This window comes from Lagenorhynchus albirostris, chromosome 3, assembly GCF_949774975.1.
Source record: "Lagenorhynchus albirostris chromosome 3, mLagAlb1.1, whole genome shotgun sequence".
In the NCBI taxonomy this organism is placed as follows: domain Eukaryota; kingdom Metazoa; phylum Chordata; class Mammalia; order Artiodactyla; family Delphinidae; genus Lagenorhynchus; species Lagenorhynchus albirostris.
This window is the reverse complement of record NC_083097.1, coordinates 117,359,496-117,372,157: the sequence shown is the minus strand read 5'-3', so window position 1 is coordinate 117,372,157 and position 12,662 is coordinate 117,359,496. Positions and strand designations below refer to the sequence as shown.

Below are 12,662 nucleotides of genomic sequence, written 5' to 3'. Positions count from 1 at the left end.
GATTAAAATTGGTTTGTTGCAATTCTTATTAGAGAAGACTGAAATGGTGTGCTGGGAAGTGACCCAGAAACCTCCTGGCTGCCCGTTCTGGTAATATTGTGGAATTTGATTCTTGATTCCATTGGGTGTCATGCCTTAGTAATGAACATAATAGCCAGGGAGACAGCCAGAGAATGATACGGTATGTTTTACACTGCAACCTTCTTCAACCATAATAGCTAATAATAATCAGTGTTCTATTTTCTCCTACTCTTCTTCTTAGAAATGACCACCATTTCTTTCATACCATCATTTTCCATTTATTAGCAATAACAGAGGAAATACCAATAGCACCAATCAAAAATGAATCCATATGACGTGTTTTATCCTTACAGCTGTAATAACTAGTAACTAACATGGACTGGAAAGCACTTTGCAAATGTAAAAGTGCTGTACAGATGCATTATAATTATCATCATTAATAAATTAGCCCGATTCTCCTAGTATTCAAAAGGCACGTAAGGTCAGATACATGGGTTTCAGTGGGGCAAAATGATTACAACCTACAATGATGTAGCAATGGTTCACATGTGTTAGCAATAAGTTTTACCCCATGCAATCCTGCAGAGCTGAAGTTACACACCCTTCAAAAAAATGGGAGAATGAAGCTAAAAGTAGACAAAACAGGTTTGAATTTTTTTTGAGATTTAATGCTTTTAATAACAGACTCCTACCTCTTTTATGTTAACTTTTAAAAGATAATATAATTAATCAAACTTCTAAATTGTACATTTTAACAAATTAAAATTTCTTATTTAAGGTGACAGTAAATTTTATTATTCTCTATGAGCTGATATTCCAGATATTGTTAGAATTTCAAAGTATTCTGTAACTTCAAAGAGGTCAGATTGGTAAATTTTGTGCTTGCACACCCTCAGGAAATATCTTCAGTATGCATTCCAGAACTGTTACTAGAGAAAAACAGCTTTAACCATTCCCTTGCCAGCAAGAGTCTTGGCAAGAGACAGCTCTTGGCTGACCATAAATAAAATTCCTTGAATCACCAGTATCTTGATTTAAGAAAGAAATTTTACTGTGTCTTTCATACATAAAAGTTGATTAACAATGGTTAAAAAAACTCTACTGCACTTTTTCACAGGTGTACAAAAGGAAATATAATGGAATTACATTCAACAATAAAGCTTAAAGTTCACTCTAGGTAATAGTTGCAGTAACATTCACATACACAAGCACAGAGTAAATATATATCAGGAGTCTTATAATAGCATACAGCATACATATGGGAGATTGAGCTCAGGTAACATCATAGGTGTTAGCAAGATTAGCAATTCAGAGTGTTATAGAAAAGGAAAACTAAACCAAAGAGAAGGTGTTGGCGATCACACCAAGACAAATCACAGAATTAGAGGATTGGAAAGTCTGCTCACTGTATGTATGAGAAAACAACATTTTTCTTCAATTTCTGGGTCTTGATACAGTTGGTTAGAGAAGGTTGTGTATTCAAAGTGCACATAATTGTTTCTTAGAAAACAGAGAGCGAAAGATCCTTTTATTTAGTAATTAATACATGCAAGAGGCAGCCCCAGAGTGACCTGAAAGAGTAAAGCTGTGATTGGCAGGTGGCCGGTATAATACAGATGTTTCAGGCAATTCTCTTAAAGCACTTCTGTAGCAGCAATGATCATTTAAATGGCTGTAGGCTGAATTCTCTTTCGAGGATAGTTTAGGGGAATTGAATTCATCATATTTCTCTTTAAAGATTTATAGTTATAGATTTTCTCTTTTTTAAATAAATCTATCAACAAACAGCATAAAGTGAGGTGCTGGGGTTTTCTTTTGCTTTTGCATATGTGTTGTCGGAAAAGAATCTGACCTTTTCATAACATTGTGTGCAAAAGAATTTTTAATAAAGTGAGCACAAGGACATATGCAGGAAACACATCAGATCTGCTTCTGTTGCCCTGGTTGGCCCCCTGTTAAACACTGAACTATTGGCTTGTAGGTAAAATGCAGGTTTTAGGTATAATGACACCACAGCCAAGAGACTTAGGGATTCCTAAAGCCTTGTCAATGGGGGGAGTTTTGTCTGCTAGAGGGTGGCCACTGCCTCTTCAGCTGTAAGATTTAGAAAGTCTGGTACCTTTTCGTTTCACATTTCCCATTGTTGATTTGCCTTTGTTTCCCAGCCCTCCTAGTCTAATCTGGCCCATCCCAGCCAACATATTCCCTGGTGGCCACACATACCCAGTGGCCACAGACACTCAAGCTGCTCAATCTCAAAACCTTTCAGCCTGCCCTGAAAGTGTCATCAAGACAGGATCCCCGGAGCACAGGGCAGAGAGTCCAACCTCTCACTGGCGGGGCTGGGAAGCCTCTCCTTTGTGGCGGAGGAGAAAGGAGACTTGGGTCTGCTTTTTAGGTTCTGAAAACAAGCCAGAGTGGAGAGAGAGAGTTAACACCAGACTTAGTAAAGCTTTTAAGACAAAACTTGTTAAATGTGATCTAGACAGACATAGGGAACTTTCTGCAGATTTCTGAGGTCTATAAGAAAGGGCTCATGTGGACAGGAAAAAGGAGTAGGGAGTTGCTACATGGGAGAGATTTGCCATTATTACAAAAACTGGCTAAGTGGCTTGTTTCCATTAGATGACCTCACTGGTCACTGTTGTCAGTCGTGCTGTTCCCTTTCTCTTTTTTCTCCTGGGTCTTGTTACCCTTCTTCTTTTTCTTCTTTTTCTTGGTCTCCTCTTTTTTGCCGAAGGTTATGAAGTCACTTTTGTCAATTTGGCTGTTAGTAGGCTCCTGCCGGATGGAGATGATTGCAGGAGATCCTGGGATAATGAATTTGTCTGGCAACTCACCGGGACCAGATTGTTTGGGGTTGCCTGGTCCGTATTTAAAGGTCCAGCTGTTGCTGTTGACACCAGCACCGACTGGAGGGGACACCTCTCCTGCCTCTGGTTCTGCAAGACAAACCATCACAAGTCAGTCACAGAGTCAACATATGCTTTCCATATGCCACACCAGGAGCCTGAACACAGGAGAGGCTGCACAGATGGTCATGGCCCCCATGAAATCGTGAGTTATTTCTTCAAGCCTAGGGCAAGGCCAATGTTTGGAAAGGATTTTTTTCACCAGAGGGTCCAGAAATCTAGGTTTCTAGTAACATATTTTTGGTTCTTTGTGAAGAATTTTCTAAAGAATATCTGGTTGTGATTACCCTGCCTGGGAGTGGGGCAGGAAATGTACTGGATTAAAGCAGAATATGCGATAAAGTACCTAGGAATAAATTTAACCAAGAAGACGAAAGACCTGTACACTGGAAACTTTACGACATTTATGAAAGAAATTGAAGGAGATAGAAACAAATGGAAAGATATCCCATGCTCATGGATTGAAAGAATTAATATTGTTAAAATGCCCATACTACCCAAAGCAATCTATAGATCCAATGCAATCCTTATCAAAATTCCAATGGCATTTTTCACAGAAATAGAACAAACAATACTAAAATTTGTATGGAACCACAAAAGAACCCAGTAGCCAAAGCGTTTTTTAATTTTATTTTTTAGATTTATTTATTTATGCATGCATGCATGCATGCCACATGGTATGTGGGATCTTAATTACCCTACCAGGGATCAAACCTGTGCCCTCTGCAGTGGAAGCATGGAGTCTTAACCACTGGACCACCAGAGAAGCCCCAGCCAAAGAATTCTTGAGAAAGAAGAACAAAGCTGGAGGCACCAAGCTTCTAAACTATATTACAAAGCTATAGTAATGCAAACAGTATGGCATAAAAAGACACACAAATCATGGAAGAGAATACAGAGCCCAAAAGTAAACTCATGCAAAAACGGTCAGTTAATTTATGGCAAACAAGCCAAGAACATACAATGGGAAAAGGACAGTGTCTTCAATAAATGATGTTAGAAGAAATGGACAGCCACATATAAGAGAATGAAACTGGGCCTCTATCTTACACCATACACAAAAATTAACTCAAAATGGGTTACAAACTTGAACATAAGACCTGAAACCATAGAACTCCTAGAAAAGATCATAAGCAGTAAGCTGTTTACCATCAGTCTTAGCAATGATTTTTTTGAATCTGATAACAAAAGCAACAAAAGCAAAAATAAACAAATGATACTACATCAAACTAAAAAGCTGCTGCACAAAGAAGGAAACCAACGAAATGAAAAGGCAACCTACAGAATGGGAGAAAATATTTTCAAATCCTATATCTGATAAGGGGTTAGTATCCAAAATATATAAAGAAGTCATAGGATTCAATATTAAAAAAACTCCAAACAATCTGATTGAAAAATGGAAAGAAGATCTGAATAGACATTTTTCCAAAGAAGACATACAGATGGCCAACAGGTATGTGAAAAGGTGCTCAATGTCACTAATCATCAGAGAAATACAAATCAAAACCACAATGAGCTATCACCTCACACCTGTTAGAATGGCTGTTATCAAAAAAACTAGAAACAGGGCTTCCCTGGTGGCGCAGTGGTTGAGAGTCCGCCTACTGATGCAGGGGACACGGGTTCGTGCCCCGGTCTGGGAAGATCCCATATGCCGCGGAGCGGCTGGGTCCGTGAGCCATGGCCGCTGAGCCTGAGCGTCCGGATCCTGTGCTCCACGGCGGGAGAGGCCACAGCAGTGAGAGGCCCGCGCACCGCAAAAAAAAAAAAAAAACTAGAAATAGAAAGTGTTGGTGAGGGTATGGAGAAAAGGGATCCCTTGTCCACTGTTGGTGGGAATGTAAATTGGTGTAGCCACTATGGAAAAGAGTATGGAGGTTCCTCAAAATATTAAAAATAGAGCTAGCATATGATCCAGCAATTCCACTTCTGGGTATGTATCTAAAGAAAGCAAAAACACTATCTTGAAAAGATATATGTACCCCCATGTTCACTGCAGCATTATTTACAATAGCAAAGATATGGAAGCAATTTAAGTGTTCATCGATGGATGAATGGATAAAGAAAATGTGATACACACACAGCTGAATTTTATATATATATATAATTCAGCCATAAAAAAAGAATGACATCTTGCCATTTGTGACAACATGAGTGGACCTCAAGGGCATTATGCTAAGTGAAATAAGTCAATATTTAAATATTTGACAAAATAACACCGAGAAAGACAAATACCACATGATCTCACTTATATGTGGAATCTAAAAAAACAAACAAAAAAACAAGCTTATAGATACAGAAAACAGATTGGTGGTTGCTAGATGGTGGTGGTGGTAGTGAAGGGTGCCAAAAGGTACAGACTTAGAGTTATAAAATAAATAAGTCATGGGATGTAATGTACAGTACGGTAACTACAGTTAATAATACTGTATTGCATATTTGAAAGCTGCTAAGAGAATAGATCTTGAAAGTTCTCATCATAATAAAAAAAATTTTTTGTAACTATATATAGTGAGAGATGTTAGCTAGTCTTATTGTGATAATTTTACTATGTATACAAATAGTAAATCATGTTGTACACCTGGAACTATTATGTGTCAATTATATCTCAATTAAAAATAAAAGATAAGATATATATAGGTACATGTAAAGTATTATAGGACCGAGAGGCAAAAATTATTAACTACACTTGAGAAAGTCAATTGAGATTCCAAGAGAGGTGAAATTTACGCTGAGACTTGAGAAAATGATTATGCATCCATAGGGGTTTCCAGTGCAAGACTTTCCCAAGAGTCTAGTTGGAAGACACACCATAAAGTATACCAATGACTTCTAGAAGAGTAGAGGTCAGAGCTAGAGAAGAAGAGTAATGGTCTGTCTGAGCAAAGTGATCCCAGTGGCCATGACATTGAAACCTTTTGGCATCACAGCAGTGTTCGGTGGAGCCATGGAAAGTTCTGCCAGATGAACAGTTTACGTTTGATTGTAGTTTGGGATTCTCTACATTTGCTACTTCCATCTCCTTACCTTCCACCACTTCTCAATCTCCTCTAATTTGGTATCCTTGAGCACTACTTTTCTAACATTGTTCATGGCAAGCTCACTGATTATATTACTTCCAAAGCCAGTGGTCACATTTTAGTCTTCATCTTATTGAACTTCTCAGCAGCATTAATAATCCCCTTCTTGAAACACTTGTTTTTTTATGAGTTCCGTATCAAACCATTCTCCTGACCACTCTCTCTGGCTGTTCTTTGTCAGTTTCCTCGCAGGATCCTCTTTACCTATGTATTGCAGCTTCCTTGGGTTTGGCCCTAGACCTTTTCTTCTTCTTTCTCTTCACTGTCTCTTTTTGGAATCTCAGCCTGTCCATGGGTAAACATACCATCTAAATATGCTGATGAGATACAAATGTATACTTAAAGCCCATAGGTCTCTCCAATCTCATGTATCCAACTGCCTATCTGGTATCTCCTCTTGGCAGTCTCATGGGCAACTCAAACTGAAGGAATCTGAAATCAAACTCATGATTCCTCTCCTCTATTCCCTTCTAAATCTCTCATCTCAATCGATGATATGCCATTCACTCCAATGCTCAAGGCAGAAGCTTCAGAGCCATTATTCATTTTTCTCTATTCTTCATTTATAATATACCAACACCTGTCATTTCAGCCTCCTAAACATATCTAGACTTTGTCCTCTTCTCCCCATTTTCACTGCTGCTACCTTTTTTCAGGACACGATTATCTTGTATGTGAATTACAACAATAGCCTCTTCCTTGTTCAGCCTGCTTCTACTTTTGCCTCTCTCTAAACTTCCACACATAGCCAGAGTCATCTTTATTCCTTAAAGTCTTTCTCCGTTTTTAAAATACTGAAGTATAACATGCACACAGTAAAAATCCTTTAAAAAATAGAAATTATTTTATATCACTCCCCTTGCTTAAAATTATTTGAAGGTTTTCTATTGCCTTGAGAGGAAAAAAAAAAATCAAACTCCTTAACATGGTATACAAAGCCCTTCAATAGCCTGTTATCTTTTATTCTCCAATTTCACCTACAAGTGTCTCCCTTACCACTATCCTCCAGCCACACAGGTTTTCTTTCAATTCCTCAACACCCCTTGGGATTGTTTTTGCCTCAAAATCTGTACACATATGGCTTCTTTTTGCCTAGAATGGTCTCCCCTCCATGCTTAGCATGACTCCTCATTCTTCAAGTCTGTGCTTAATTGAAACCTCTCCAGAGAGGTATTCTATGACCATCCTAGCCAAGCAGCACCCCCTTCACCTCTATCTCTATCACTGTAAGGTCCAGAGAAGCAGAAAATATGTATTTATTTTTGAATGTTTAAAAAAATTTTTACTGGAGTACAGTTGATTTACAGTGTTGTGTTTCAGGTGTACGGCAAAGTGAATCAGTTATACATACACATATATCCACTCATTTTTTTTTTGGATTCTTTTCCCATATACGCCAGAGTATTGAGTACGTTCCCTGTGCTATACAGCACGTTCTTTTTAGTAATCTATTCTGTAAGAAAATATAACTGTTTTATTCACCAATGTGTAGCCAGTGTCTAGCACAATTTCTGGCCCATAACAGGTGTTTGATAAATACTTGCTGGATGGATGAATGAAAGGACTGATGTGAGAAATGGAAGTGGTGCCCACTCCTTAGCAGATCAAATAAGTTTCCATTGCCGCACTTTGGAGTCCCTAAAGACAACCAGGAAATGCATGTGAAGTGCTGAGACTGACTCCAGCACAATGAAAGAGCTCAACAAATGGAATCACACATGGGCAACTATACATGGCGCAGCTCTCAGGGCTAGGACGGCAGGGTAAGGATATTGCAAATTTAGTCCAAATACCAGCAGACTGTAGGGAAAGGGAGTAAGAGAGTGTCTTTTCTCTCATAAACCCCTTTGCTACACCATGCTTCCCCTGGCAGAGCTGACACTATAGCTCTTTGGACATAGGGCTATAGGTATTTTTTCTCTGAGACTGATTTCTTTGATTCGTCTAAGATAATCAAATCTGCAGTTGACCTCAGCCAGAATCTGCCTGTTGACCTTTCAAATACAGGCCCTGCCCCTGAGAGACTGAGACAAAAGTGAGAAATGCAATTAAAAGCCTCTGACTTGGCGTCTAGGAGAACTGGGTTTCAACACCACTCTGTAGTCCTTTAGTTGCTCTCACAGAGTCCAGGATGGAAAATTTTCTGACCACAGCCAGGACTCTGTATGAGGCCTTTAGGACTGTCATCTGGAGATGCAGAATTCAGAGATATTTTTATCTTGCAGAGTTAAAGGACCTTAATGGCCGTGCCTATGGGCGGAGGGAGCCTCTCACAGCAGGATCCCTAAGAGTTGATGAGTTCTTTTACATGTCACTGAGCTCCCTCGGCCTTGGCTGGGAGTCTAGGTTGGGTCTGATTCAGCCTCCACTCCAAGAAGAATTCAGGTGCATCCTCCTCATATTCAGCTTCCGCAGAGCAGAACAAGATCTGGTTTCCCCAGTGCCTCCCGGATCCTTGTACCCAACCTGTTCTGGCTGATGTGTGTGCGAACATCTCTGAGGGTTCATTCAGGTGAAATAATATCTTAAGGCTGTGACAAACAACATTTACTGACCTCCTAAATCTGAGTCCCTTTTGGCCAAGAGTACTGAAGCCCTTGGCCAGCTTCGCTTATAAAATGCTGTGACTTTGGGGCAGAATCAAGGAGATACTCCTTGATGAGAGTATCTCATGAGAAAGATGAAAAAGGAAGATGAGGAAAAGATGAGAAAGGAAGATGCACCTTTTCTACCCCTAACCCCAGCCCAGGGCCAGTCTCAGGTCAGTCAAGGGAATGTTTCTTCTTTCAGTGCTGTCTCCCTCTCCCGCTCCTGGGACCTCCCACAGGTCCCCTCCTCTCTGCTCCCAGGGACCCAGCTCACTGGCTCACAAAGACAAGACTGAGATGCAGCCATGACCCAAATGAATGGATCTATTACAGCCTGGAAAGAAGACTTCTGAGAGACATCAAGCGGCGGAGGATCAGCCCTTCCCTGACATTCAGATTACAACCCAATGGAATTTGAAAGTTTAATAGAGTATGGTCATAATTATAGTAAAAGGTTTTGCCTTTTTTTTTTAATTGGCTGATTTCTCCACAGTAGGTATACATGTAAAAATATGAACAACATACACTTTTTGTTTTACAAAGGCATACAGATCTCCAGCTTTAAAAACTGCCCTATGGGGGTAGCTGACCACTTCACCTAATCCAATAACCCACTTTAGGCACTTCCCTTAGACACTGCCCAGGGTCTTTTGGGCAACATTCCCTACTTTCTTCTTTCATTCTAAACGAACTCTGGATGGAGTTTAGCCTCAGTGACTGGGAACAATTGAGTTGGAGGCTTTGCCAGTGCAGATGCCAGGGAAGGTCCTGAAGATTGTGAAGCAAATGCCAGACTTGTAAACCTACCCCCAACCCCTATTCTAATCTGCTCCTGACAATCAGCTAAGGCCAGGAGAGGTTTATCTGATTTACACAGACTTCCCCTAACGAAACCACCCACAGTCATTTTGACCAAGAATAGTACTTTCAGGAAAGTTTTTAGAGGGGCAAGGCTGGAGAATGTTGGAGGATTTTTAATCTTCTTTTCCTCTCCTCCTCTCGCTTTGCTCTTCTGAACTTGAGGGCTTGCCCTGGTTCTGTCACTTAATGGTACATAGTCCTGGGCAATTTATATAAACGACTCTGAGCCTCAGTTGCCTCAGGCATAAAATGGAGGTGATCACCTTCCTGTCTTCAACAGGGTTATGAATTAGTTAACATTTACTCTGCCTTCCTATGTGCTAGGCACTGGGCTAAGCAGATCTGCATATGCTATATAATTTTTACTCCTCACAAGAACCATAGGAAGTAGATATTGCCAATATCCATGTCTGCTTTATAGATATGTTGGTTTTATAAATGAAGAGACTGAGGACCAATCGTCACAGGGTTACTAACTGGTGGAGTCTGGGACTCAAATCTAGGTAGTCTCACTCCAGTTACCAACGAGACCCACATCCTGAGCTGTATATGAAGGCCCTTTGAAAACCCTGAAGCATTATACAAACATAGCAATGGCTCTGGCTACATCTGTTTAGTCATCATTTGGGAGACGGCGATGCAGGCAGGAGCCTCTAAGAAAGAATCAATAGAAAGAAGTGTGGAGGTGGGGGGAGGGGTGGGGCTGCGGGAGTGAGTGCTCAGCTCTGGAAAATCGCAGCCCAGCCGGCAGGTTGCAGCCCTCCCTTTCGCTCCCCATTCATCCCTTTGTTACCATCTCTGGGATTCTGGTGCTGAGGTTAATAAAGAGCTTCCAGAAAACCCATCATTTTGATTAAAGCGGGGGACCATCTTGCCAGACAGCACTCTGGAGCCTGCCTACCGCCCACTCCGCTAGGTTCGTGCAGCCAGCAAAGGCTATTAAATGATTACAGCCGTTTCCGGCCCCACCAGACAGCTCCCCTGGACTGCTTGTTCTCCGGCGCGGGCTGCTGCTTCTGCTGCTGCCTCTGGCCGCGCAGGGGAGGGTCAGGGCACGGAAGGCTGTGCAGATTCTGGGTTTGCAAGTGACCACCCAGGCTTTCTGCACAGGGACGCCTCGCTTCTCCTGGACTCCTTTCCCACCCCGCCAGCCACTGCGGCCCTTCAAGCAGCTCCAATTTCATTTGAGCCTTCTGTGGCTTTGAGCAACCATTTCTTCTGTGTGTGTGTGTCTTTCTCTCTCTGTCTCTCCCTCTCTTTCTCTACCAGAACTTGGCAGATTGTAGAATTATACACGCTCAGACCAAAACGCAAAAAGCATCTGCCATCAAACCCACTGAAAGACCAGGATGTAAAACATATCTTGCTCCCTCCCCACCCCCTATCCCACCATCTGTATGGTTTGTGGACTGCTTGGACAAGCTCCGCCTCCTCTCCCTCACTCGATCCTTTATGAACTGGGCAAAGTAAATCTGAGTAATTACAGCCCACAAAACACAGGAGAATGATGGCTGGAAACCCAAATCCTGTCCAGGATCAGAGACAGGGAAAGAAAGCTAAAACCACCTGGGCATTTCCCCACTGCTTCTTAGTCCTTCAGTTGACAGTGGAAAGAATTTTCCATGGAAACAGGGGAATGTAAAAATATACTCCCTGTTCTCTTTAAGACTTTAGGTCCTATAATCAGAATACTAGGCTTAAATCTGGCTACATCATGTAAATTACGTGATGTTTAGCAAATTAATTATCTCTGGGCCTCAGTTTTCATGTGTAAAGGAATAATACCATCCACCTCATAGGGTTGTTACAGGATTAAATGTAATTATCCTTAGAGAGCATATAACACAGTGCCTAACATGAAGTAAAAGCTCACCACATTTTACCTGTTAGTAAGATCAGAGTAGCAGAAGATTCACTAGTTTAAGGAATATCAATCGATTGCTTATTATGGGCCAGGTACTTTCTTAGGCACTTTATTAAGCACTTTGCATATACATATATTTTATATATATATAAAAAAATATATTTTTAAGATTTCCATTTTATAGATAAGGAAAGTGAAGGCTTAAATTACCGCAAGATTGTCTGCCCTGAATCAAACAGTGACTTGGTAATACAGCTGAAAAATTATTCTTGTACTGACTCCTCAGCTCAATATTAGAATTATGACTTTTTTTTTACTTCTATTGAAGCCTTGGGGATGGGGGAGAAGACAGAGCTGAGCTGATTCACAGGCCTAGCATCCTGATCCCTACAGTAGCCGGGAAGGGATGGTATGTGTGTGTGATCAGAAGGTAGGCTTGGTGATGGGGAACTAATCCGATAGCCACTCCCCAGAGGCTGCCACTTCTGGGTGTTTCACCCGCTTAGGGTGGGCTGAGTGAGCTGGAAGAAGACTGTGTGGCTGTCTGGTGCCTCAGGCCACAGCTGGGCTAATTTTCAGTAATCTTGGAGCGGAAGAGATAAATACAGTGGCATATTTTTAAAGCCACAGCTCTTGCTTTGTGCCCAAAATAACTCTGCCATTTCTAGGTTGACTATAAAGACACCACGTGCTGAGAACCCAGATTCAAAAATTGGAATGGCTGGTCTCAAATCTTCCTAGCTCTCACAGCCAGCTAAAAAACAAAATAAAATAACATTTCTTCTTTCTGTGACCCCGTCACCTAGGAGGGCTCAGGTTGCATGGTTTTCTCTACCTTATTTCTCTACCTACTCGTCCCTAAAGTCCTCCAGGGTCTTGGGAGGGCAATTTCTTCTTACAATGTCCCCTGCCCCAGCTGCTGTTATAAGCTGGGGTAGCAGAATGCTTAAAATGAACGTTTGGGGGTCACACATTTTGAGTTGGATCTCAGCCTTAGCACTTATTTGTTGTGTAACCTTGAGCAAGTCGCTCGGCCTCTCAGTATTCTTTCACATGTAAAACAAAGATAACAATATCCATCTAATGGGATTGCGATCATTAAAAAGAGACAATGCTCATAAATCACACAGAATAACATTCGGCATGCAGAAGCCGACATAGAGGATACGTATTATTACTACGCGGTAGTCCTCTAAGGAACCTGACTCCTCTAACAACTGATTCCTGGTTGCAGTACTTCCAGAAGATATTTTCCAGGGGCCCTCCTCCCATCAGGCTCTGCCCCTCCCAGGGATCATTAAAACTGGCTAGCTGTGAGTCTTCCAGCTTAGAAACA

General features: G+C 41.2%; 1 protein-coding gene across 3 annotated transcripts in view; it reads right to left on the bottom strand.

Annotated features, from left to right (window-relative positions):
* Window positions 1-367: 367 nt before the first annotated feature.
* LOC132517141 (protocadherin alpha-C2) overlaps window positions 368-12,662 on the bottom strand; it is a 105,874-nt gene continuing 93,579 nt past the window's right edge. For all 3 annotated transcript variants that reach the window (XM_060143788.1, XM_060143787.1, XM_060143789.1), the window contains one exon: window positions 368-2,963. In XM_060143788.1, coding sequence (XP_059999771.1) covers window positions 2,653-2,963 — 311 coding nt within the window. In that variant the 3' untranslated portion in view covers window positions 368-2,652. The remainder of the gene's footprint in view (window positions 2,964-12,662) is intronic.